General features: G+C 33.5%; 1 protein-coding gene across 10 annotated transcripts in view; it reads left to right on the top strand.

Annotated features, from left to right (window-relative positions):
- The window catches only part of DGKB (diacylglycerol kinase beta), a 343,763-nt gene that overhangs the window by 180,507 nt on the left and 138,892 nt on the right, over positions 1-24,364 (top strand). For all 10 annotated transcript variants that reach the window (XM_046937766.1, XM_046937763.1, XM_046937764.1 and 7 more), the window contains one exon: positions 15,266-15,330. In XM_046937766.1, the coding sequence (XP_046793722.1) occupies positions 15,266-15,330 (65 nt within the window). The remainder of the gene's footprint in view (positions 1-15,265; positions 15,331-24,364) is intronic.

Raw genomic sequence — 24,364 nt, 5'->3', positions numbered from 1 at the left:
CTACTCTATACACATAGCATGTCAGGTTTTTTGGTTTATGTATCAGAATTACAAAGGTTTCCTACCCATAAATAAATATCAGTCTTTATGAAGACATAGTTTACAGGCTAAGTTTAAAATAGTTATTGCACCAAGTGGAGGCTACTTTGTTATACTGTTACATGACATTTTTTATGCCATGTTATAGCTGTATATATCAACTTATTTAATGAAAACTAGACCCCCCATTTCTCCAAAAAAGAGAGAAATAAAAACAAAGGAAAAGAGAATCGATGGTCCCAGTAAATTCCTTGTGCCTGAATTAAACTTTTCTTGAATCCATTTTATTTAACCAACTGAAAAGGATAAAATTATAGATTTGAAACTTAAGAAATATATCAGTGTATGTAGACCTCTCTTAGATGCTCTGCTCAGCTCTTTGAAGAACAGCCATAGAGCTATTTGCACATCTCTGGATACTGGGTCCTTGGAGAAAATTTGCTGACAGTTCCAGTAAAGAGAAGGATGTAGTAGTATGGCCAGATCTATTTGATACATGAAGACTTAGCATTGATTTCTGAAGTATTTGGTTATATATATTTTACTAACCATCTGAAAGTTAGGCATTGTGGATTCTATATATAATCTAAATTCCTCAAAGCAAGCAATATTCCAACCATCTTTAAAGTAGAAATGTAAATAGGGGCAAAAACTGTCCTACATAGACACTTAAAAAGTAACGTCATTTTATCAAGTTTATGGACTTTCAGCTCTTTTTTTCTTTTCTTTTTTGTGTGTGTGTGCATTTAAATAAATTTATTTTCTTTTGAGGCAGAAAAGCCGGAAAGTTTTCAAATTTATTTCTTGGATATACATATATTTTAAATATACAATACAGGAGTAGCTCCAAAGTAGAATTAAAATAATTTATATTATCTGGAGAAATGTCATTTGTACTCAGAAAATTATTTATGTTAGAGACATGTTGTGAATATATTTTAATCATTACATAATTACTTTATTGATAGCACCGTTTGTAAGTCATTGGGGTTTTTTTCATGAACAGAAATTCGAGGGTCAAACTCAGGGTCTAGAAGAAGCAAAACACTTTCAAGAAAGTGATGGCATGCCAGAAACTAACTAACCTATATGCATTTTACGGTATTATATTGACCCTCATAGGACTGAAATTATCTATATAATTGAAAAGTTACTTTTGATTTATGTGACTGTGTCTAAAGTAAGAGGAAAATGCTCTGCAAAGTAAATTTGGAATTGTACCTTTGCACAAAAGCTTGCATAGCTATTAAAAGTTCGTTAGACAGGTATTTCTAATGGTACCTTATAGTTCAACCAGTCCAAGAGTAATTAAAAAAAATTTGATATAAATAGTCTAAATAAACTTCATTACTTTTTTATATGAAATTTTTATGTTACTTGAATATTATGTCTCCCAAGTTGATTGATATTAGTCATTACAAAAGTCTGGTTTATATTGTCATTGATAGTAGATAGAAAAATGCTGTTTCAAATGAAAAAAACAAAGCAAGGCATTAGGTTAAATATTAATTTGAATGTCTACAATAATGGGTACATATGCTATTTAAGGAAGTCATTATTCCACTGTGTAGTCAACAAGAGCATCGATTAGAATTAATTCACTACGAAAAGTCTCCAATCATTTTTAACATAAGTTTTTCCTCTTTAGCAGTACCCTGAAGCTTGTCTTTTTCGTGGTCAATTTAGCAACAAATTTGCAATTAATCATTTGTTGATTGCAATGAATGGTCTGTCGATAATATGCAGCTTACATTGCTAAAAGGGTTATACAAGAGCTTTATTGTTTTCCTTTTGTCTTGGGAACACTTTGTCTAGCTGTGTTTCCTAGAATGGATTTTGAATAGATGTTTTGAAGTAACGCATGCCAGTTTTAAAGAGACACCACGGACTGCACTGAGAGTATTAATCAAGATATGCCCTAACTTTCTTCTGGCATTACAGTATTTGGACATCTGTTCTGACTCCTTAGATGTGAAGCAGGACACATTGGCATAAATGAAGGCTTCCATTATCTTAAATGTCATAACATTTGTTTGAATTACTTTGTGTAGATTTTAAATGCTGAAATTGTAATCTTGGTTTTTTATAGATTTCATTGTCCTTTCAAAAGACTATAAAAATGGAAGCCTTCTACAAATTTCATCCATAATTCAGAAAGCATAATTTACAATTTGTGCAATAGCAGTAGAATTGCTGTAGATGATACTTTAGTAATTTTCCAGAATGGAAGTATTTTTACTGAAAGAAATTTAAGGACAAAAAGTGACTCCAGAAACAGGTGGTTGTTTTTGTTTTTGGGTTGTTTGGGGTTTTTTTTGTTTGTTTTGTTTTGTTGTTCACAGACACTATATAACTTCAGGCTGTTATGAAATGCCCCTGAGAGGTATGTTGACAGATTCATCCCTTGGCATTCACCCCATGGCAGCTAGAACTGCAAGTTTCATTTTATTCAAAAGAAATATGTTTTATATTTCAAACTGTCCTTCAAAAAGTGTCTCAATGTCTATTACATGCATCTGGATGAAAGATGACTTTCATGAATGGAAACTTAAAAAAAAAAAAAAAAAGTAAAATTTGGTTTCAGCCTTTTCCAAATGTTTGGAAAGGTTTGGATTGCACTGACAGTCAGTTTTATTAGTTTTGTTTGTTCAGTAGCCAAAAAAGAAAAACAACCCTCAATTAAAACTAGGATTTAATTTATATTATCCTTACTGATGTTAGTGTTATGTGAAATAGTTACAGTTAAAATGTTCTTACTCCTATATAACTTCTGATGTCATATAGATGTGATATTTATGCTTATGTAAAAGTTAATATTGATTGTTTGTCTTTGCTAAAATTACAAGAATTACTTGCAAACATTGTCATGACAAATGTATACTTACTGTGAAGCAAATTTGGGAATACTAGCTTGTCATCTTGTATTGATTACATCATTTTACTAACTGAGTGAAGAACACTTTACAAACAGTTGCTCTTTGATTTGAAAATTTAAAAAAATCTAGGAGTAGCTTTTAACCCAAAGTTGAAGGGTGATTAGACTATGTCTTCATGTAGAGCAAAAATTTATTTAGAACTTCTGGCTTGTTAAGCAGATTGAATTATTGTTATGCCCCAGTCCCACTACAAGGATCTTTGTGTCCCGGAAGATCCTTCTGGTAAGCGGAGAAATAAAGGCCAGTGATGCTGCAAGTCCTTGGGATATTCTATGATTCTTCTCTGTGAAAAGAAAGGCAGTTTACCATCTGTAACAGATGTGCAGAAAAGAACTATCTGTCCTGGAGTTCATAGAAACCGTCTCGTTCAGATTCTTTGCTATGAGGTATGATGGACCTGACTTTCAGCATGGCAGTCTCCTGAACTGATCTGCATGACCTGAAATGACTGTGTCTGCAGATTTTCAACGTGACAAAGTTTTCTAGTTGTGTTCAAACTGTGGTATACATGCAAATTGAAGTGTAGTTTGCTATTTCTGCACATATATACCTAGCTCACATATGGTTGCATATTCTGTGACTTGTTTCAGACTGGATACTGGCTTCAGAGAAGAAAGAAACAAGATTTTCTTGCTTCACTTTGCTCAGTTATGCCTCTGCACTATAGCTTGCTGTGCTGCTAGCTTGATGGTGCAATTGCTTGGGGAGTAACTGTGAACTAATTATTTTGTGCAATTGTACCCCAAAATTTAGGATAAACAAATTAGCCTGTTGGACAACCTCATCTGTGTTGCAAATTCTTAATATATGGGATGTGTGCTGCGAGTTTTTAAACAGATGTAGAATCCTACTAAGTAATTGGAGGTTGAGAATGGGATGCTGGAATAACATATTCCAGCAGCTTCTGTGAAAAAAAGCGACCATGAAAGCCGCAAGTTGCTAAACAACCATGAGTCTGTCCAGATGGTTAAGTAAAAAGCATTAAGCAAGTGCATGCTCTGAGAAGTATATTTTCTGACTAGAAAACTTGAAGTATTTCTCAGCTCTGCTCATCATACACTTCTCTAAACTTTTTTCATCAGTCTTGCAATCTTGGTTCTATCACATGTAAAATGCAGTAGGGGCATTTCTTTAGTACTCCATGCAAAACCAGCGCAGAAGTTCTGAAGTAATTTGGACATAATGATTTCTTGGGTTGAAAATTATGCGTGTATGAAATGAAAGTAAAGGGTTGTAGTGCAGTTTCTGGGTTTTTGACTACATTTTTTTTTAATTTTGGTATGAGATTGTTTGCTATGGAAGTAATATTGCACAAGACAATAGTACAATATAGACTTGATAGCTAACAAATTTACTATGTTTTTTTTCCGTTCTCTGAAGCTGATTTTAACTACACAGTAGTTTTGCTAACATAAGTTTATAAATTTCAATTTTTAGTCAGTTGATTGCGATAAAGGGCACTTTTTTGTTGTTATTGTCTGTAAGTATCATCAGCATTTCAATGATAATATTTTCCCTTTACACAACATAATAGAACCTCTCCATGGAATAATAAATATATTTAATTTCAAAGCCCTTTAATGTCCAGAGATGACAAAAATGGGTACTTCATAACCTCTGTGTGCCACTTTGTTTACATCGCTGTAAAAGAATATATATTCCACGTATCTTAATAATTCAAAACAGACTTGATCTGTTTCAGGAGGAAAACATATGTGAATCAGTTTTGTAAAATTTGACTATACCTACTGTAAATGCTTGTTCACATTTTGGCACATGTTAACGCTGTCATACATCAAAATACTAAGGTTCAAAAAAGCATTTAATTTATAAGCCATGGTTTGTTGGAATACAAGATCTTGTTATTCATACCAAATATATTTTTCAGCTGCTAATCAATCAGTAAAATGAATTTTAGTTCCATTTTTTTTTTAGTCTAATTTGTAATTCAGGTAGGCATTACTACAGAGTTTAGATGTTATTTTGCTTGAAAGCAGTTGATATCAAACACTGTTTATATGAACTAATTATGTTCTGGGATCACAGGCATAATTCAGGGAATATAAACATCTATTTTTCATGGAACTGTTGGTTATTGCCATGCAGTGTGTGATTTGGTTTTGCACTTCAGAAGAGTCTGGCCTCTTGTGCTATGTATGAAGATGAGCATATGTTCACCTTTAAAGTTACAGATTTCAGTAACAGTAAAAGCAGTGTCTAAACTTTTAGGGCCTAGTATTTAAATAAATAGCTTACTTTCATTTTATTTGTGCAGTGCCCTTGTACATACTCAAAGGAGCCACTCCGGTGGGAGCAATCTTGGAATTCACCGGCTTAGATTTACCTCACATGGATCTAACTCATAATTCATGGAGTATCCTTAGGTTTTCAGATATCTTCAAACTACCTGTTAAATACTCTTATTTTAATTTGATACAAACCCATTTCTTACATTTTCCCTATTACCTCATTCTGCTACAAGGCAATCTAGCTCTTTTTCCATTAGCTGTAAGCACTAGGGAGAATAGGAACTACGTATATAGGTCCTTCTATTAGGTTCTTTCACTTCATAGCCTGGAGTTCTTAGAATTCATAGCCTGAATTCCTCAGAGGCTATGCATATATCTAACACACTTAAATCATTGAATCACAGAATTGTAGGGGTTGGAGTGGACCCCTGGAGACCGTCTAGTCCAACTCCCCTGAAAACAACAACCAACAACAATATGGAGAAGACTGTAGAAGTAAAAATGTAATGCAATAAGGAGGGTGAATAAGGCAATCCCAAAATCTTTCCAAGCAAGAAGCTTGACAGAGATGAAAAACACTTTAATATGAAATTCAAAGTTATGAGAAAAGGAAGAAAAAAAAAGCTGTGTCTGATAGTTGTAGGTCAGCTTAGGTAGGGATAGCACAGGTGAAGACAATAGCAAGAAAATAAAAAGATTCAAATAATATTTTTATCAGTGCAGTACCCAGGTGCAGATATAGAGCAAAAGGCTAAGTTTCATATTTTTCTGAGGGTCCTGAAGAACTGTGACTGGGAAAAAGGAAACATCAATTCCATTTTTAAGAAAGGGAGAAAGGAAGACCTGGGGAACTACAAGCTGGTGAGCCTTGTATTTGTTCCCTCTATGATCTTCCCTCGTATTTGGGAAGATCATAGAGCAGATCTCCTCTAGAAGAGATGTTAAGGCACATGTGAGATGAGCAGATGATCCGAGACATTCAACTTGGCATTAGCAGGGGCAGATTGTGATTGACTAATCTGGTGGCCTTTTGTGATGGATGGACTTGAGTAAGGCTTTGACATGGTTCTACACCCCATCTTTATCTCTGAATTGGAGAGAGACGGATTTGAAGGCTGGACTGTTTGGTGAATAAAGAATTGAGTGATTGCAGGCAGAGAGTTGTGGTCAACAGGTTTATGCCCAGGTGGAAGCTGATGACATGGTGTCCTCCAGGGATCTGTCTTGGGAGCAGTGCTCTTCAGCATCTTTATCAATGACCTAGATAATGGGACCAAGTACACCCCAGCAAGTTTGCTGATAACAAAACGGAAGGAAGGGATCTGGACAAGCTTTAGAAGTGGGGCCACATCATCTTAATAAGGTTCAACAAGGCCAAGTGCAAAATGTTGCACTTGAGTTGGGGCTATCCCAGCAATGTGTACAGACTGACAGAAAAACTCATTGACAGCAGCCCTGCCAAGAAGGACTTGGGGGTCCTGGTGGATGAAAACCTGGACATGAGACAGCAGTATCCTGGGCCAGCAAGAGTGGTCAGCAGGATGAGAGTGGTGATTGTCCCCCTCTACTATGCCCGTTTGAGCCCCCATCTGATGTACTGCATCTTGGGGCTGCCATTACAAGAAGGATATGGTGTTGTTGGAGGGGGTCCAGAGAAGTGCCGTGAAGATGACTAGAGGGCTAGCGCACCTCTCCTATGAAGAAAGGTTGAGGGGTCTGAGGTTGTTTAGATTAGAGAAGAGGTGGCTCTGGTGAGACTTTATTGCTGCCTTCCAGTAATGGAAGGGAGCTTATGAGAGGAAATTTAGATTACATGTTAGTTAGAAATTCCTTTATCAGAGGGTAGTGGGACATTGGAGCAGATTGTCCAAAGAAACTGCAAATGCCCCGACCCTGGAGGTGTTCAAGGCTTGGTTGGATAGGGCCCTAGGCAGCCTGATCTAGTGAGTAGCAACCTTTCCCGTGGCAGAGTAGTTGAAATCATATGATCTTTAGGGCCCCTCCATTCCAACCCAAGCCATTCTATGATTTTCTATATGGAAAAAAAAGTTATATAAAAGACGTGACAGAGTCCTAAATGTTGTAAATCAAAAGCGAGACTATCTGTAGCGAACTAATCTAACATCTAGCCCTAATTTATAAGTATGTTGTTTACTTTTTGTATAAGCTAATATTTGTTTGGTAGGGAAGATAATAAATAATATTCTTATGCAAAAATTTAAATTTCAAATTCCAAACATAATGAATGAGGAAAACAGTGACCTTTTTCAATTAAAAGAAAAATATTCTTTCAGAGTATAAATCAAGGAGAGATGTGAAAGTAGTTTGCATATTTCTTATAAAATTAAATATCTGCTATGGAAACAAATGAATAATATAAATATGTATTAAAATAATAAGGCTCTGTTGCCAAGGCTTTGACTAATAAGTTACGGGAAGTTGCCAAGAAGTCAGGTGAGCATTTATAATTTGATCTCTATCAAGCAAATGAGCATATAAAGTGGGTGGAGATACAAGATTTGTCTTGGACTCCAGTGAAGATTTCAGAAGACTGCTTAAACTATTCAAAGCTTCACAAAGTTAAGAAGCTAGATGTGCTGAGCTTCTTGTATAGGTAATACCAAAAGATTTCTAAATGATGAATCAGTTTGGAAACTCATCTATATACCTTTTGGAAGAACTTTTCCAAAGAGATCTTTTCTTACCATTGATCATATTGGGAAAATAGAGAGTTCACTCTTCCAGTTAAGGCACTTAATTTAAAGGCCTAAATTTAGCATCTGAGAATAGTACTCTAATGACAACTTAATTGAAGCTCAAGATGAAAATTCCCCAAAAGATGTATACATGTTAATTTAGGACAGTGATTAAAACACATAAATAAATTGAATTCAAAATTTTCAGGAAGCATACAAGCAACTATTCTTTATCCCAAGTACATTTTTTTCTCTGTCTTAATTTTTTATTGTGATGACAATAATAAGTATTTTCTTTAAATTTGCTTATTAATTGATTTTTTTGGAGGACTACTTACTTTCCTCTCGTCAGAATTGATAAAATACTGGAAATTAAATTCTAGGCATTTGTTTCAAGCTAGACGGGCTCTAAGTGTGAACTCTTTTTCTGTACTTTTTATAATTATCTCTAAGCCATTTATGTTTCTGAAGAAGAGCTACAATAACAACCATTTTCAGTGCATTGTATTAATTATATTGACTTTCAGTCTGAGCTGTGACCTTGATTGTTTTATGCTCAAACTCATTGTGCAGAATAATTTGGGACAATTTCAATATAGTTCTCTGTTATCAGTTGTCAGAAATGGTACTAAAAATTTACCACAGAGATCTTTTTAATACACAAGATATTTCATATACTCTCTATATGGTTATGTTGGATAATTGCCATATGGTCACTTTTCTTCTCTTTTTAGTACCCACATAAACACTCAGCATGGATGTAGAAGAACTCTTCTCTAGTTACAGCAAATGTAGGATCACCAGATATAAAGAAAGAAAAATGTGATCTGTAACACACCAGCAGCAGAGCTCCTCCTGTTAAAGGTTGCATGCATCATCGAGTCTTGGGGAACTATTCATTTTAGTCATCTAGTCTTTGAATAACCATACATGTTTTATTTCTCAGTCTTCTTGAATTGTCCTAGAATTTGGTGGTGACTTAAAAAACATATACATAGAAATTTGGTGTCAGCTTCTAAAAAGCAAAAGAGCTCCTCAAAGAAAGTTCTTTAGATACTAGTACTAAGGCTTGTCATGTAAAACTGGGCCCTGAACTTGCCCTGCATCGTTGGGACACCTAGTCACCTTGAGTTAGATGACAATCTGCTGTAGTAAATTCTTATGAGACAATCTGTGTATGTGGTCACTATCTGTATGCTATAGATTTATACATTAACAGAACTTTTTTTCTTTCCACAAAAGTATCTTTTTCTCTAAAATGGATTTCAGTTTGTTTGTGCAAAGCATTTCTAGTACCAAATGGTGTATATTTAACATCATGAGAGATCTAACTTCAAAAGAAAAGGAAGAGGGAATGTGCTTACATTTGAAGGCCTGCTCCAAATATTTCATTACAGTTTCTAGATAAAGCATCCTCTAGTCCCTTGCCGTCCTTTATAAATACTGTGCTTACTCATGTTTCATCCTAGTTTTAGAGATATTACCTCTTTAAATGAGTATTGTAAATGTGAGCTGTCACTTAACTTAGTAATACATGTTCAGCTGAAATTTATTTAAATATGACCATCAGATGGCTGACTGTCAAGAATATCACTGACAAAATGAAAAGCATTATCTTGACAGTCACTGTATTTTTCTTAGAAAACCAGGAACATGAGTTTCTCTGATTTTTTTTTGTTTCTCAGATTTTAGTTTAGTTTTTAGTTAGCTGTATCAAAATGAGCTTGAAAGCTCTTCTTTACTAACATCTTCCCGAACTATCACCTTCCTAATATATCAGGCTCAGAATATCACTAGAAATTAAGATGTTTCACCAAAAATTAGTATATGGATTTTTTTTTTCTCAATACCTTTTACTTTGTATCTCAGATTAATGCATGTAGTTAAATTAAAAGTATCTCACTGTCAAACACGAAGCAGTGACATCTTGATTCAAGAAAGGCTGAACCTGAAGCATTTAGGGTGCCTTTCTCTAGACTTAGATCATTTTAATATTCCAATATTATCCTGGTACTATTTGCTCATCTAAGACTTATTATGAGGTGAGAAACATTAAAAACAAAGAACGTATCTGTATCTATCTATATATAATTTTGCATATATGTGCAAAAAATGGAATAGGCATTAAAAAGGGCATTTATTTAGAAAATCATTTTTGTTCATAAGCCACTGTAACAAATTTTTTTAATCTCTTTTCGGTGATATTTTTTGTGCTTCCATACTATTTTACATTAATAATTGATATAAACTAACTGGTTGTTCAGGTTAGATTTGCATTCTGATCCAAAAATTACAGGTTACTGAATTATCTTTTAAGCTTCCTAGCCTTGTGGATCCATTAAGCCTTAATTAAAGAGGAATCTTAGGAAAAAATAATCAGAGCATTTATATCCAAGGAAGGTGCACATTGGTCATTTGTTTGTTCACCAGCATAAAAATTATTATTTAATGGAAATTTTAATCACAGCAAGCTTATAGATAGACATATATTAAATGTATTAATCTTTCTATAAGGTTATTCACAATGTATAAGGTTACTCCTCTGAAAAGACTGCTTCAGATTGCTTTCCGGTAATGCTAATACCCATTAAAAAGATGAATATATATGTGTGTAAGTCAATCATAAGGTATTAAAGAGGTGTAGCAACTTAAGCTTCTTTTCTTCTTGGCAGGTCACTTTGAGAAATGTCCTAGTTCAATTAAAATATTTTTTCCATTTCCTAGGAGTAGATTCAGATATGCTCTGTCTGTTCTCTATCTTATCTTCACTGTCAGGACTTAAAACAAACCTGAGTGAGATATAAGATGGATAGTCCAGTTACTTCAGATTCTGAACAGACTCATATTAGAGGTGTGTATGTGTGTATATGTTTGCGTGTTAACCACACATATATTAAGGCTGAATCTTTAGGAGATAGAAAAGTGGTTTTTTAAAGAATACGTTTATAAGTTTGTTAGCAGAAAAACAGTAGAATTTAAACCAGGATAAACTGCATCATATTCCTTATTGCTTATATGATTTTTCATTTCTATTTTCACAATGCTGTGATAGTCAATGGAAGTTACCTAAAATAAAAAGAAACAAGCAAAGAGAATAAGGAGTTACATTTTGTTGTTGGTTTTGTTTTGTTTTGTTTTTTGTTTTTTCCAGATTAGTTTGGTAGTACTGTGAATTGAAAGGTCTGAGAAATCATCATCTAAGCTACTGTCATTTATGGCATAAGGCATGTAAACAACCATGACATTATTGTGTATCTTAAAAAAAGAAATGAAATACTTTAGCATGTGAGTCAAATATTCACATAGTCTCAGGAATACAAAATTTTCCAATTAATTACTTAGTTCCATTTTTAAATGCTGTGTAGACAGCATTGCTTTTAGTACCAGCATTCATTTTTATGTGAAAATCGTCCTGGAATATCTCTCCATCATGGATGTTCGTTGCAACATATTGAAATGCTTTAGATATAAGCATGGATGTAGTGAAAGATGTTACCTTTACATTACAGTGACTGTATAAAAATTTCTTTCTCCTTTAACCTTGCTACAGGCCTGACAGTATATTATTAATAATAAAGCTCTTGAGAAATTTAGTTATGTTTATGGGCATGTATGATGTGTTACTGTTTAAAAACAGACAATATTTAGACTCAAGTGCAGTTCTTCTGTAAAACAGTATTTCAGGCTAGCATAAATATAAATTCCGTAATAAAAATTAATAAATAGCACTCATAGATAATACTAATTGTATACCACTATCTGATGGTCAAGTGACCTTGCTAAAAAAACTTGTTCGTTACTTTACTAGACAATATCATAAAGCCCATGAGTTTGCTTTACTAACTCCTGAATTTTCATTTTAAAATCAATTTTATTATCAAATACAAAAATCAACTATCAATTTGACTGGCCATCCACCGTATCAGGTACCAGGAAAGGTCAGTATATTATGGTAACATCACATAAACAATATTTGGCTTATCATGCATGTGGATATTACTCTGTTTTTCAGTGTAGGTAATTAGTATCATTAGTAATTTTTTTTTAATTTTTTTTTAAATATTACTACACAGTAATTAGTGTAGGCGAATTTATTATCATTCATGACATAAAGAGATTGTTTATTGGTCCAACAGTTATATGCCCTGAGGAATACAGGCTGGTTGCCTCTTTTTGAAGTGGCTGAAGTCTGCTAAAATCAAGCCTATTTCACCTGTAGCATGTATCAAGGAAGGACCTGCTCTTCTCATCCAGAAATACAAAACTTCTAATGGTTGTTCCTCAGGATTCAGGAATGGCATCTGGTAATTCCTGCACCTCTAAGGGTAGAGTACTTGCATTCCTACCCACTCCAAAGTTCCTGCTTATTTGTTAGAGCTGTTCTTCATTTATTCCAGTCCATATGCTGCTATCCTAGCAAATGAAAAGTAATAGACATTAGAAAACCAGAAAATAGTGTGCTTGCTTTTTTCAACTCCTTCCTGAAAAAAAGGGTTACATTGTTAACATGCAACTAGCATAGACTGGTTTCAGATTATCCTAAGGCAGGCCTGGAGTTCTGGTTGGAAAATCCTTGTCTACAGAATTTAAGGCCTATGCATGTTGGATTCAAGGGTTTAGCAGTTCAGCAATTTAAACCTAAGAAAACCTTAGCAGTTCCCCCGCTTCCAAGCTTATCTGCATGTAGTTACTACTCTGCTTTACAGTCTATTAACAAAGTCATAGCCTTTCAGCAGGTCTGTAAGTAATTCTTATGACGTATTTGTCTTTTGTTGGCCCCTTCAAAATTAGCTTTGTGTGTTGCTTATTTGTAACCTCTCAGCTCGTTAAGTTAGTTGATCTACTTTGGAGTCAGAAAATATTCAGGCAAGGGAAAATTTCAATCAAATCAACCTTGCATAGCAACAACTGCCTGTTTGCCATCTGCAGTGGGCATTGATCCCTAGCTTGTTTGTGCCTTGTATTTGTTATGCATGAGTAAGCACGTTAGCCTTTTCATTTCATTCATTAGACAGATAGTCCTTGATTAGTGTTTCCTAGTTTCTGTCATATAAGCTACTACTCCTTTATTCGTTTTGTCTTGACTCTGCCTTTTTCTTTTGCTTCAACACAGAAAATTAACAGTTAACCACAAGAGTAGTCCTTTTATTTTATTCATATACAACTGGCAAACCACTGTACTTTTCTAATGTTGGCACATCTAATGTGGGATAAAGTATGAATGCTGAGTCTTTCTAAAGTTAACACAGTTATTATTTTAGTTCAGCTTGTAGGCTTTGTTTAGAAGAGTGACGTCTCGAGCTTTACTGGCAGCTTTATCTTATCCATCTTCAAGAACTGTGGGATCACCTGAATATTTGTGGATATTTTCCTCATAAAATTGCATTGTACATAAAAATAAATCTAAAATGGTGAGAAGTGTAGTTTGAGAATATTGCACTGAAAGTTTCAGATGACAGTGGATGACGGGACAGAAAAAACAGGCATTTTATGAACTTGAGTTCAGTCAGTAGGGCTTTTTGCTCTCATTTCCTTGTGGGGCAGTAAAACATTAAATGGCATTTCTGTTCACAAATATGATAGAAAAATAAATAAGCAGATGTTCCTAAAGATGAAAACTATATGCATCTTTAGAAACTACATAATTAGAGTATGAATTGAGTATTTCAGTTTACATTTAGTGATGCCACTAAGTGATTTTATTTGAGCAGTGATCACAAGTCATATTGCTGAAAAATTCCGTACAATGCTACATCCTTAGGTAAACAGAGTGTGTGTAAAATATTATTTCTTATTTATTACTTTTTATTCTGATATATATATACACTGATATATATAAAAAATATATCAGTGAGCAATTTTATTTTTGTATTAAATATCCTGCATTTGTTTTTTCAAAGTATCCATGGGTTAGTAAACCAAACATGGAGGTTGGCCTGGTCTGCTCTCTGGAGGTTACCTTGTTTAAAATTCTAACAGAAAAGAAATATTTTAGTCGTAGTGTTGTAGCCATGTTTGATATTAGTGATATTATACATCTGCACTAAATATCTGTTTGCTTATTTGAGATTTAAACTGAAGATGAATGGCTTAAATAAAAATTATTTAAAACAATATTTTAATCGGCAACAAGATAAAATTTAAGTAAAGTATTTCATTTTCTTTTTTGCACCAAAAGTTAATTCTGATTTTATGAAAATCATGTAAAATGTTACTAGATGGAGTCTGAAGGCTTCATATTGAATTTGATGCTGTTCTCTAATTCTTAGTTTTTGTATTTCTATAATCTTTTAAGTTGTTTCTCATCCATGATAGTTGATTATAGTGAAAAATTTGTGTTTTTTGTCAAGCTGTATTTACATGAACACTAGAATTCTTTTAAAATTCTTGCTTTGCACACATATTCTCATATGTGCAGTATTTTAAGACATACTTGTAAAAGCAATCCAATGTTTACTCTCTTACAAGATAGATACAACTGTAGAGTTGGTAGGTTTTATAATCTCATGCCTCACTTCATAGAATCATAGAATCATTAAGCAAAATAAATAATTTCATATCTGTAATGAAGAAAACATTATTTTCGTTCTTTCAAAGGAGATGTATAAATGCTGGGAAAAATGATTCTAGCATATCAGCAACTTCCACCAGCACAATTATTTGATTACCTTTAAAATGTTATACACATATGTATTTTATTGTGATATTTCATTTCTAATTTATATTTGATTCTACTACTGGCATCATTTACTATTTTGTGAAACACTTTAATAGTACATATAATATATACTTAATTAACAAGATTATTTTTTTTTACAAAAAATCCATCTTCCCCCCATAATTTCCAATGCAGTAAAGAGGATATTATCATTTATTTCCATTTTCTACAAAATCCTGTCGAAAGTTATTGACTGATCTTATGCAAATGTCCAGCTGTATATGTTTAACTCTATTAAAACTATCAGCTGTACTGGAGCTTCATATACGTTATTTAGCATTCCAACAGCAATAAAAACAACAAAAAAGAATAGTGAAGAGCACTATTGTAAATCTTCTGTGGATCTGGATGGTATTTGCTATAAAGAAGTTGAAGACTCTTTTAGTAAATATAGCTATCATGTCTGATTTGTACAAGTGGAGAATGTAATAAGTGTAGTGAATTAGTTACTTTAATATAGATCCCATCCTTGGAACGGTGTATCTGTAAAGTGGTCAGAATATTGCTCTTGTTGAAAATGATAGGCAGTAAAACACCTCACAAACAATATGCCTTGATTACAGTTTTGGTCTTCTGTTTTGTGATTTTTCTTTCATGAGACATTTACAGTTTTCTTTTTCCTGTTAGGATGCTTCAATTGCCCACAGATTCCACATCATGAGAGAAAAACATCCAGAGAAGTTCAACAGTAGGTAAGAATTTCAAAATGCTTACACGTGAAAAGATTATTTCTATGTCTTTAAGATATGTTCTGTAAGGAGTTAAATCTTGCACGGCCTTTAAAATATTGATTCTCATAAAAGAGAGAAAATCAGTGCATTTTGTATTAAGTATATGCTTGCAGACTGCTGGTAGTGTAACTGTTTTATATCTGGTATTTCAACTGAAATGAATAGGATTATAAATAAACTGTTCTCACATGCAAAATGTTTGACTTGTAAGACTAGCATGGACAAGATGATGCATTGTGGTATCTGAGGATCTCTGAATTGACACTTTGCCATTAGGCACTGAAGAACACTTATTAGACAGCTGCAGATGGTGGTCCTTATGTTTCATTCCCACACGCACACTGGTACATTGACAGGAGGCTCTTCCATATATACTCTTAGTAAGGGCAAGTGAATGCCATTTTACACATAAATGCTTTTATCATTAAACAGCTTTGGATATATAAAAAAGTCAGGAATGAGACTTTGCATCTGTTCCTTGTGTTGCTTTTTGAATTTAGAATTTATCTCTGAGCTTTTCTAAATATTAAAAATGTATTACAACATGTACTGCAAAATCACCTTCTTTCAATATCTGGTTTGTTGAGTAGATCATATTCATAATGCAGTGCTTATGTTTGTCTCTTTCTATTTAGGTAATTTAGCACATCACTTGTGATGGGTAAAAGCAACATTTCAGAAACTTCAATTAAGATTTAAAGGTGCATGGGAAGAGGAAATTAAGATATGAAGTTCTTAGAGATATAACAGGAATATCTAGGAATCTTTGAAACAAATATTTTGTCATACCTACAGATTTTTTTAAATTTCCATCAGGGTCAACTGGAAGATCTTAAGTAGAGGCCAATCTTCATAGACATTAAGATGATAAAATATTTTGTTTGTACAGCCTGATTACAGCTGTATAGACTGATGCTTGAAAGTGTTTGAATATTATCTAATTTGCTGATTTCATGTTGCAAGTATAAATTTTACTCTTAGCAGTCCAAAATGGGGACTTTTTCCTTAAATACTCATCTCTGCAATTATGTACTAGTATCTATGCAATGATATACAAGAACTCAAGTATATATTTCTCTTTGAGCTCCACAGTAAACATTTAAATTCTATTACCTCCTCTTCCAGCCTCCTATGCTTCTCATTTTGTAAGAGTTACACTATGAAAAGACCTTAAGTCTGATCTGCACATCCAAATCTATTAGTCGTTCAGTCATTCACTAAGACTAGAGATATTGGACATTTAGCAAATGCAGATATTCTAGTCCCTGAAGATGAAGCTAGTTTATCAGTGGTCTTTCTGCGTATTTTCAGCAGTTGGCAATTATAATTTATAAAAAGCTCAGCTAATAACATGAGTTTCAGATCAGATTTCATGTCACAATAAATCATGTGCCATTAATAACATCTGCTAGCAGACTCACCTTGAAATTCATCTATATTTTAAGGAACCTGATGTTTCTAATACTACCTTAAGGAAATTAACTACAAAAATACCTAGTTCGAGTCCCTGTGTTTCAATACTTTTGTATTGAAAGAACTTGAAAAAAGTAATGATTCTCAGGCTGTTTAAAGACTGTTTAGAAGGATCATGTGTTTCTGAAAAATGTTGTAAAGATTTGGTCAAAGCATTGTAATAGAGACTGATTTTTTTAAATGTTACTTCTTTTGTAAAATAAGAAAAAATGCAGATTGTTGTTACTGTTGAATAGAATATTCCAAATGCTGTTAGATCATAAATCATCATAAATCATATGTAAGATGCTCCAAAAGTAATGCCTCCTATTTATTTCCATGGAAACTACATTTGCAAAGAGCAGAATATCTCTGTTTGAATGAGCAAACTCTCAACTACAAAACACTATTTTTCAACATCCGCACCACCACTAGCTGTGCATTTTCACAAATGATGAACAAGAGCCTGCATGCTGCATACGTAAAAATTTGCACCAGCAGAGGTGACCCACTGCTGAAATGTACCACTTACTGCCTTGCTGTGGTCACATCCACTGTTTGCTCTCCATAAACATTCAAGCAAGCATAAGTGAATGTCAATGGGTGCCATTCTTTCCACGTGGAGGAATTCAATACCACACCTTTGCTTTGTATGCACTGCTCTTCTGCTGCCATCTGTCACACAGAAACAAAATGTAGTAGAATATTGTCAGGAAGGTTCAGCTTCTACTGCCATACAACCAGTATCCGTCTCTGGCATTGTGGGCCAACATAATAAAACAGGAAGCATTACTTTCAGAGCAGCCCTCATACTTTGTTCCTGCATGTGGCAAAACTCCAAAATTTGTTATAGCAGTATTTTCCTGCAATGCGTGAAAATGAAACCATTTTTTTAGATATTAGACAAAATGCATTTTATCACTTTTTTCGTCATTGTGGATTTTCCTGTACATTCTTAATGATTTAGGATCAGCAAGTGAATCCCAAGTCAGATTTGTAGCCTACTACATAGTTAATAGCACTTATTCATTTCAGAATCCTGCATTATCACATGTGAATTTATTAATTCTTTTGTGGCTTTATTTTATTTTCTTCTTGCTTGATTTTCCAAAGCCTTTTGGAAAGGTTTTCCAAACAGTACTCCTACTGTTACCAGTTTTGTAAAGCAGGTCCTTGCATTGAGGTTCTACTTTGAAAAGGACTATATAAAAAGTTTCCTCACTGAAAAGAAACTGTGAGTTTATGCTATGTGCAGGGATCTTCTTAAAGACACAGGTGTTGTATTTGATTCTTTTATGTGAATTAGATTAAGTTAGTAGTTAGAGAATCATCTGCCTTAAATTGTGGTAATGATAATCCTTAAAATGCTGTGACGTCCCTTGACACACTGACACCATGTTACATGTGTAATTAGAGCATACCAGTATGGAAACTCCTGATGTGCTGTATGTATGAAAGCAGAATCTTTCTACACTTGTTTACTTTCTGAGGATGAAGATGAGAACAAATCACAAGGCTTAGAAGGACTTTATAATTACTACTCACTGATCTGTAGAATGTTTTGCAAGCAGATATATACTTATGAACCCTGACATGTTTTGAAACTGTGCAGTGCTCCTAGGTTTTGAACACAAAGACTTAGTACTGACTCATTATAAACAGGAAGAAATTAAATAAGCTGTGGATTTCTGCACTAGAGATGCATAGACATGTAGGTCTTTGAAAAAGTCTCAGATTACGTATATGTAAATATTTGTGAATTTAAAATCCATATTATCTTTCGTTTCTTAAATTTTTGAATGGCTTAGAAGTTCCCTGTGCCATTTCAGTACATCTGTGCACCTCCTGTTTGTTTCGGATTGTTGTTAAAGTGAAATGATGTGCCTTTGTCAAATGGGTTTTCTCTGTGCAGAATTTCCCTGAAAAACTGTTAGTAAATGCCTTAGTTACTTAAGAATACTGTACTTGTAATCTGCAATTTAGAAAGGCTCCATATATTTTACAAATAAGGCTCAGTGTAAGTATCTTACAATAATTGTAAAATATTCATTATTTGTTCATGAAAATGGATCTAAAGGAGAAACATGTTTCTTTTGGTGATGATTAAATAGAAAATAATGAAAGTGGGAATACAGCAGCTTCCCCACATCTGTCAAAAAGAAAAAAAAAAGAATCCTAATAAGCCTTTTCAAATAATCTTATTTTATGATCATAAACACAGATTATCAGAAACCTGTGCTAGTATTGCATTAAGATTTAAATGTGTTCATAGAAAAAAAAAATCTTAGCTGTCACAGCTACTGTATCTGCAGGTCTGAAGTGCGGAGAACTCTGTGTGTAAGATAACAGGGTTTGCTTCCCAGTATCTGCTGCTTAGGAACAGGGTCAGATTCCCTACTTTCAGTGTAGAATAGCTGTGTTAACCTCAGGGGGAAGAAAACTTGCAAAAGACAGCATTTCAAGTAACAGTATCATTAAAGTAGGGCATACTGTTGAAATAAGGATTCAGTTAGGCCAAAATGCCCTGCAGGGAGATCTGTGTAAACATCATAGACTCAACACTGAGAATAACAGATGTATGAGTTATGTGACTAGAATATACACATGGAAACAAGAAAAATATTCAGCAAAATATCATTCAAGTTCACACTAACTATTCTAAAACACTATAATATAATGCTAATTTGATTCCCTGGCACCCAGTAGCATACAAGGTGTTTCTTATTCTCTTTAAACTGAACTAGGATTTATAAATTGCATTTACAGTTTTAAGTATATTATCTTTGAGATTTTCAAGCATCTGTCAATTTTCCTTTTATGAAAAGGAAATCCGTATGCAGAAAAGGTTCCTATTGCTAATAACTCAATTTGTATCATGTTCTTGACCATGTACTTCTGAGATTCTCTTTCAACTTGTTTACTTACACTTTTATTTAATCTGGAAAGGCCACTTAAAGTAGAGATGGAGGAAATGGAAGGTAAATTAGCCTGTAGCACTTGTTCTTCCATGTGCCCCAACTGGAATACTCCGTAATACTGTATAGTTATCACAGTAAAGCATCTTCCATGACCTCAGAAAAAAATAAAAAAATAAAAAATAAAGACAAAAACAAACTCCTGTGTGTAAGTGCTGTTACCGTGTTGAAACCTGCATCTTATAATGTTTGTAAGCCAGCCAGGCAGTAAAGAAACTAGAACGCTTACTACTGAAAACATGTAGTAACTCCAGTTTGGTGACTGGATCAAAAAAAAAAAAAAAAAAAAGGTTTAACATTTCTGCTTACTTTTTTGCATAAGGCAACCTCAGTTTAAAAGCAAAGCAATTTGCCATGTAGCAAATAAAGTTCTCAGGTATACTTAACCTCTGTTTTAAAGTTGGCTTATTTTAGCTTTGAATTGTAAAGTCAAAATGTTTCAATTTAAAGAGAACAAAATTATTTTGACATTTTCATTATCCTTCCAGTTTTTCAGCTTAAGTGATGTAGTCTTTTGGATTGAACCACTAGTACATATTCAGAGTGAATAAGCTAATCATCATCTCACAGTTTCTAACTTGAATTGCAGACATTTCAGTCTATTTCCTTCAATCTCTCCTCCCTTCCTCATTGTGACATTCTCAACTTAAAAAGAAGGCACTGGCCCCACACAGAGACCAGATTGCAGACATCTGTTACCTGCCCCATCGATCCCACAGGTTTCTTTTTGTAAAAGGATAAGACTCCAGGGAACATCACCTCTGAACTCAGACAGTATTGCTGCAGTCGTAGGCATCAGAAGAAGCAACTCAAAGCAAAAAACCATATGACCAAGTCTGAAATAGTTTCACGTAATCCAGCGGTGGTCTGTAGTTACACAGCCTACTCTGCCTAGCTCTTACTTATAACATTTATAGACAGGAAGAAAAAAGAGGGGAAAAAAAAAAAAGGTAAACAAGAATCAACATGTTCTTTTGTCAAGCTTCAAATATGGAATAGTGCATCTTCAGAAAAAACTACCTGCAATGTATCATGCATGCTTGAGTTCACTGAGCTCAGATAAATCTAATAATAATTTTGATACTATTCTCTAGGACTTCACCTAGACTTATTGAATCCTTAGTGTAAGGATTATGCAGATACCAACTCAATACAGTTTATATCTGCAAAGATACAACAGTATTATATATTTATCAGGTTTTCACAACAGCTCTAGATTCTGACGCATTGCAGCTTCAGTCAACACAGTAAATTATATTAAAAATGTTTGCTTTTGTTTAGACATACTTCTTTCATTCAAAATGTAACGGTCCACAATATATTCCCAAAAGATGCTTAAAGAATTATGCTGATTCAGCTTACCTTTGTATATAATCTATACAAAAATAAGCACAAATTAATTAATTAATTAACAAAAGTAAAAATACAGCAGTGTGCAACTCCAGTATCTGTACCTCTCTCTGATAAACAATTTCACATTTTTCTTGTTCCTCTAGAAAGTGCTAAAGGGCTAAGGCCCTCATGCTTGAGATACCTTTTGCCCTGCTAAATACTATTTTGTAATGGCTGTGGGGTAGGATGGTGTGATTGAGAAACCTTAGGTTCAGATTCTTGAGGACTAGAGGCAATATGATATAAAAAAAATAATTTCTCAGCAGAGAACTGTGCATCCTTTGTGATTTCAAAGTACATATTTGAAATTAGTGCAGTTTATCAGACTCTAATGTGTAGCAATGAATGTTTTCATTTTCAGGGTGCTCAGCTATCAATTTCAGTACAGCTGTACTAAAATAGATTCAGGTTTTGTACTGTTAGAATAGTAAGGACTAGCTGTTCAGTGGGCATGTTCGTTGGAGGAGACTGTTGTGAAACACTTGTCTTTCTGCACTCCTAAAGAAATAACAAATAGATACTATTAGTATTATTAATGTAATTAATAATACTATTGACACTGGCAGGATATGGGAATGTTTTTCCATTAAGGAAATTTAAGTATTTTAAAGATATGTAATGGTATTCAGTTGCTAAATACAGAGTTGCAGTACAAATTGTGAAGTAGAATGTATGTTAAAGGGCAAAAACCACTGCATTATCTAGAATAAAGGACTGTTCTACATAATGCACAATGACATAAAGGAATTGGCCCAGCATGCTTTCTGCGAGTAAAAACTGTTGATTCACAACAGGTCTATGTGTTTGCTATAGGCTAAGGTCAATAAAATCTAATTTTCTTCAACCCATGTCAGGCTGGCAAAGGATTTTATTGAAGATGTTGTTTCATTACTCAGAGCAGGTCATTGAACCTTTTCACTGGATTGAAGTGCCTGTTGAATGTTCTGTGCATTCTTTAATTAGTTAAAAACTTCTGCATTTGATTACAATGCTTTAAATGCAAACTTCACTACATACAAATTAAATGAGTCTCTTCCACTGTAAAGTCACACCATTTGAAATAAAAAATATTAAATGATGGAATGATAGATAAATCTTTCTCACTACTGTCATTTATAGTAAATTCACACATGATGAATTCTACGGAACAGAAATTCTGTAGCAAAATGGCATAACTACAGCTATTTGTTGCTTGTTGATAAAGTATGGACAGGAATTTTTATACAAATGAATAAAGTTATTTTCCCTGATTTTCGTGAGCGCAAGCTTAATAATTCATTGTGATTCTTGTACTAGTGAATATGAGTAATGTAAATCTGCAGCTGATTTCAAAGTTCATTTTGGACCAATTAGTCTTCAAAAATCTGAATTATATGGCAAATCTTTGCATAAGTTTTATGTGGTTATATTTCATGTTATAACAGATACTAGGCTTCATAAGCAGTTAAGCAGCAGCCTGTTCTAATATATATTTCCAAACCATCCAAACCTTCTTTCAAAATCCAGTCAAGGTTGCTAAGTGGCCACAGTGCACTTACATATTATATTATTGACAATATCCAAGCCATTAAAAGCAATGAAATGAATTGTTAAGGAATAAATTTTACACTTCCTATTTAATAAATATGAACACATTATTCTTTAGTACAAAGAAATTAAAATTTAATCACAACATGAAAACTTTTACTCTGAACTGTGGGTGCTTTATGGGTCTTTTTTTAAATCCTTTAATTCCAGTAATTAAGCCCCTATTTTTAGAGATTGTCATTATCCAGACATAGGCTACAACATCCACTGATAATGAGACCCCAACTATTCCTTTAGTACTGCATGGACTGATGTGATACAGAGCATGTATTTTTTTACATGCCTTGTGCTTTAGGTCACTAGAAGTTAGGACCTAAATTTGCTTCAGATCCAGATCTTAAATTTAAATACACCAAACTTCCAGTTGTACACTCTGAAATTGCACACTGTTTTGTGTCATGTTGGAGAGACTTAGGTAACTGGAAATAAATACAAAAAAAAAAAACCCATAATAATAATAATAATAATAAAGCTGATCCCTCTAGCCTAACTGAAACCTTAGTACTAATTTTCAAAATTAATTTTTGAATAGATTACCTGACCTGAAAAGTAATCCTTTCAACCAATCTGTCCATCTCTGATTAAATATCCTATAGTTCTTATGTTTGCTAATTATATAACTGATGTGATTTTAAGTACTTAATGTATCTAATAAAGAGCCTGTGCCACCATCTCCATCACTTCAGATAGCATTTTCCATTTCCCTCTTTATTCTATTTGAATGCATTTTGCCTGGCTCATGTCTACGTATCATTTTCATGCAAATAATCAAACTTCTTTCTGATTTGATTTGAAGTCTCTTACTTCACTGCAATAGGTTACTTAGTCCTTTTTAAGAAATGTGCAAAGCAAAAAATATTCTTTCCAAATTTGCTATCATGAACTATGATTCATATATATTAGTAAATAAGATAAATCCTGTGGATTTATCTTCTCACTTCAGGTAGAGTTTGTATTGCCTTTTGTTCTATGTAATGTATGCACAATAGTTTAAGTGCATTTTTATAATTATGTGAAAATTAAGTTCTATCATAGTAGTTGTTGTTATAACCACGTTGTTATAAATTTGGTCTTCAAAATAGTTTACTACTGTTTTGTTCCATCTGATAAGAACAGAATTATATAGTCAAAATGAGAAGTATTTATTTTAATATTAATTCTCATTAGAATCACTGCACCCAAATTGCATTTTAACTTACATTTAAAAGTATTTTCTCATATTTTTTCCATTTTATTTTTATCCTTTATGTTATACTCTTCTATCCCAATTATATACATTTAAATATCTGTGTATGTTGACATGTTGTGAAATCCCTACACATTTTCTTAAAAAGTACAAAAGAAATAGCATCACCAGAGAAATATATTGGCTGATGTGGTGATGTAAAGGAAATGACCATTGCTTATTCTGGTAAGTGATACCACTAGTATTGAATCCAAATTTAGCTAAAAGTAAAAGGTAGTTTAAAGTCATATTGCCTACCTTTCTCTCATCATGTTTTATTAGGATATTTCTGTGCACTAGCACGGTTCTGAAAGGATACCTCTCTGCCTCTCTTGTAATTGTATCGCTGAATGAATGGGAACTA

This window comes from Gallus gallus, chromosome 2, assembly GCF_016699485.2.
Source record: "Gallus gallus isolate bGalGal1 chromosome 2, bGalGal1.mat.broiler.GRCg7b, whole genome shotgun sequence".
Taxonomy (NCBI): Eukaryota; Metazoa; Chordata; class Aves; order Galliformes; family Phasianidae; genus Gallus; species Gallus gallus.
Note: the sequence above shows the minus strand (reverse complement) of the source record. Positions and strands in the feature narration are given on the sequence as shown.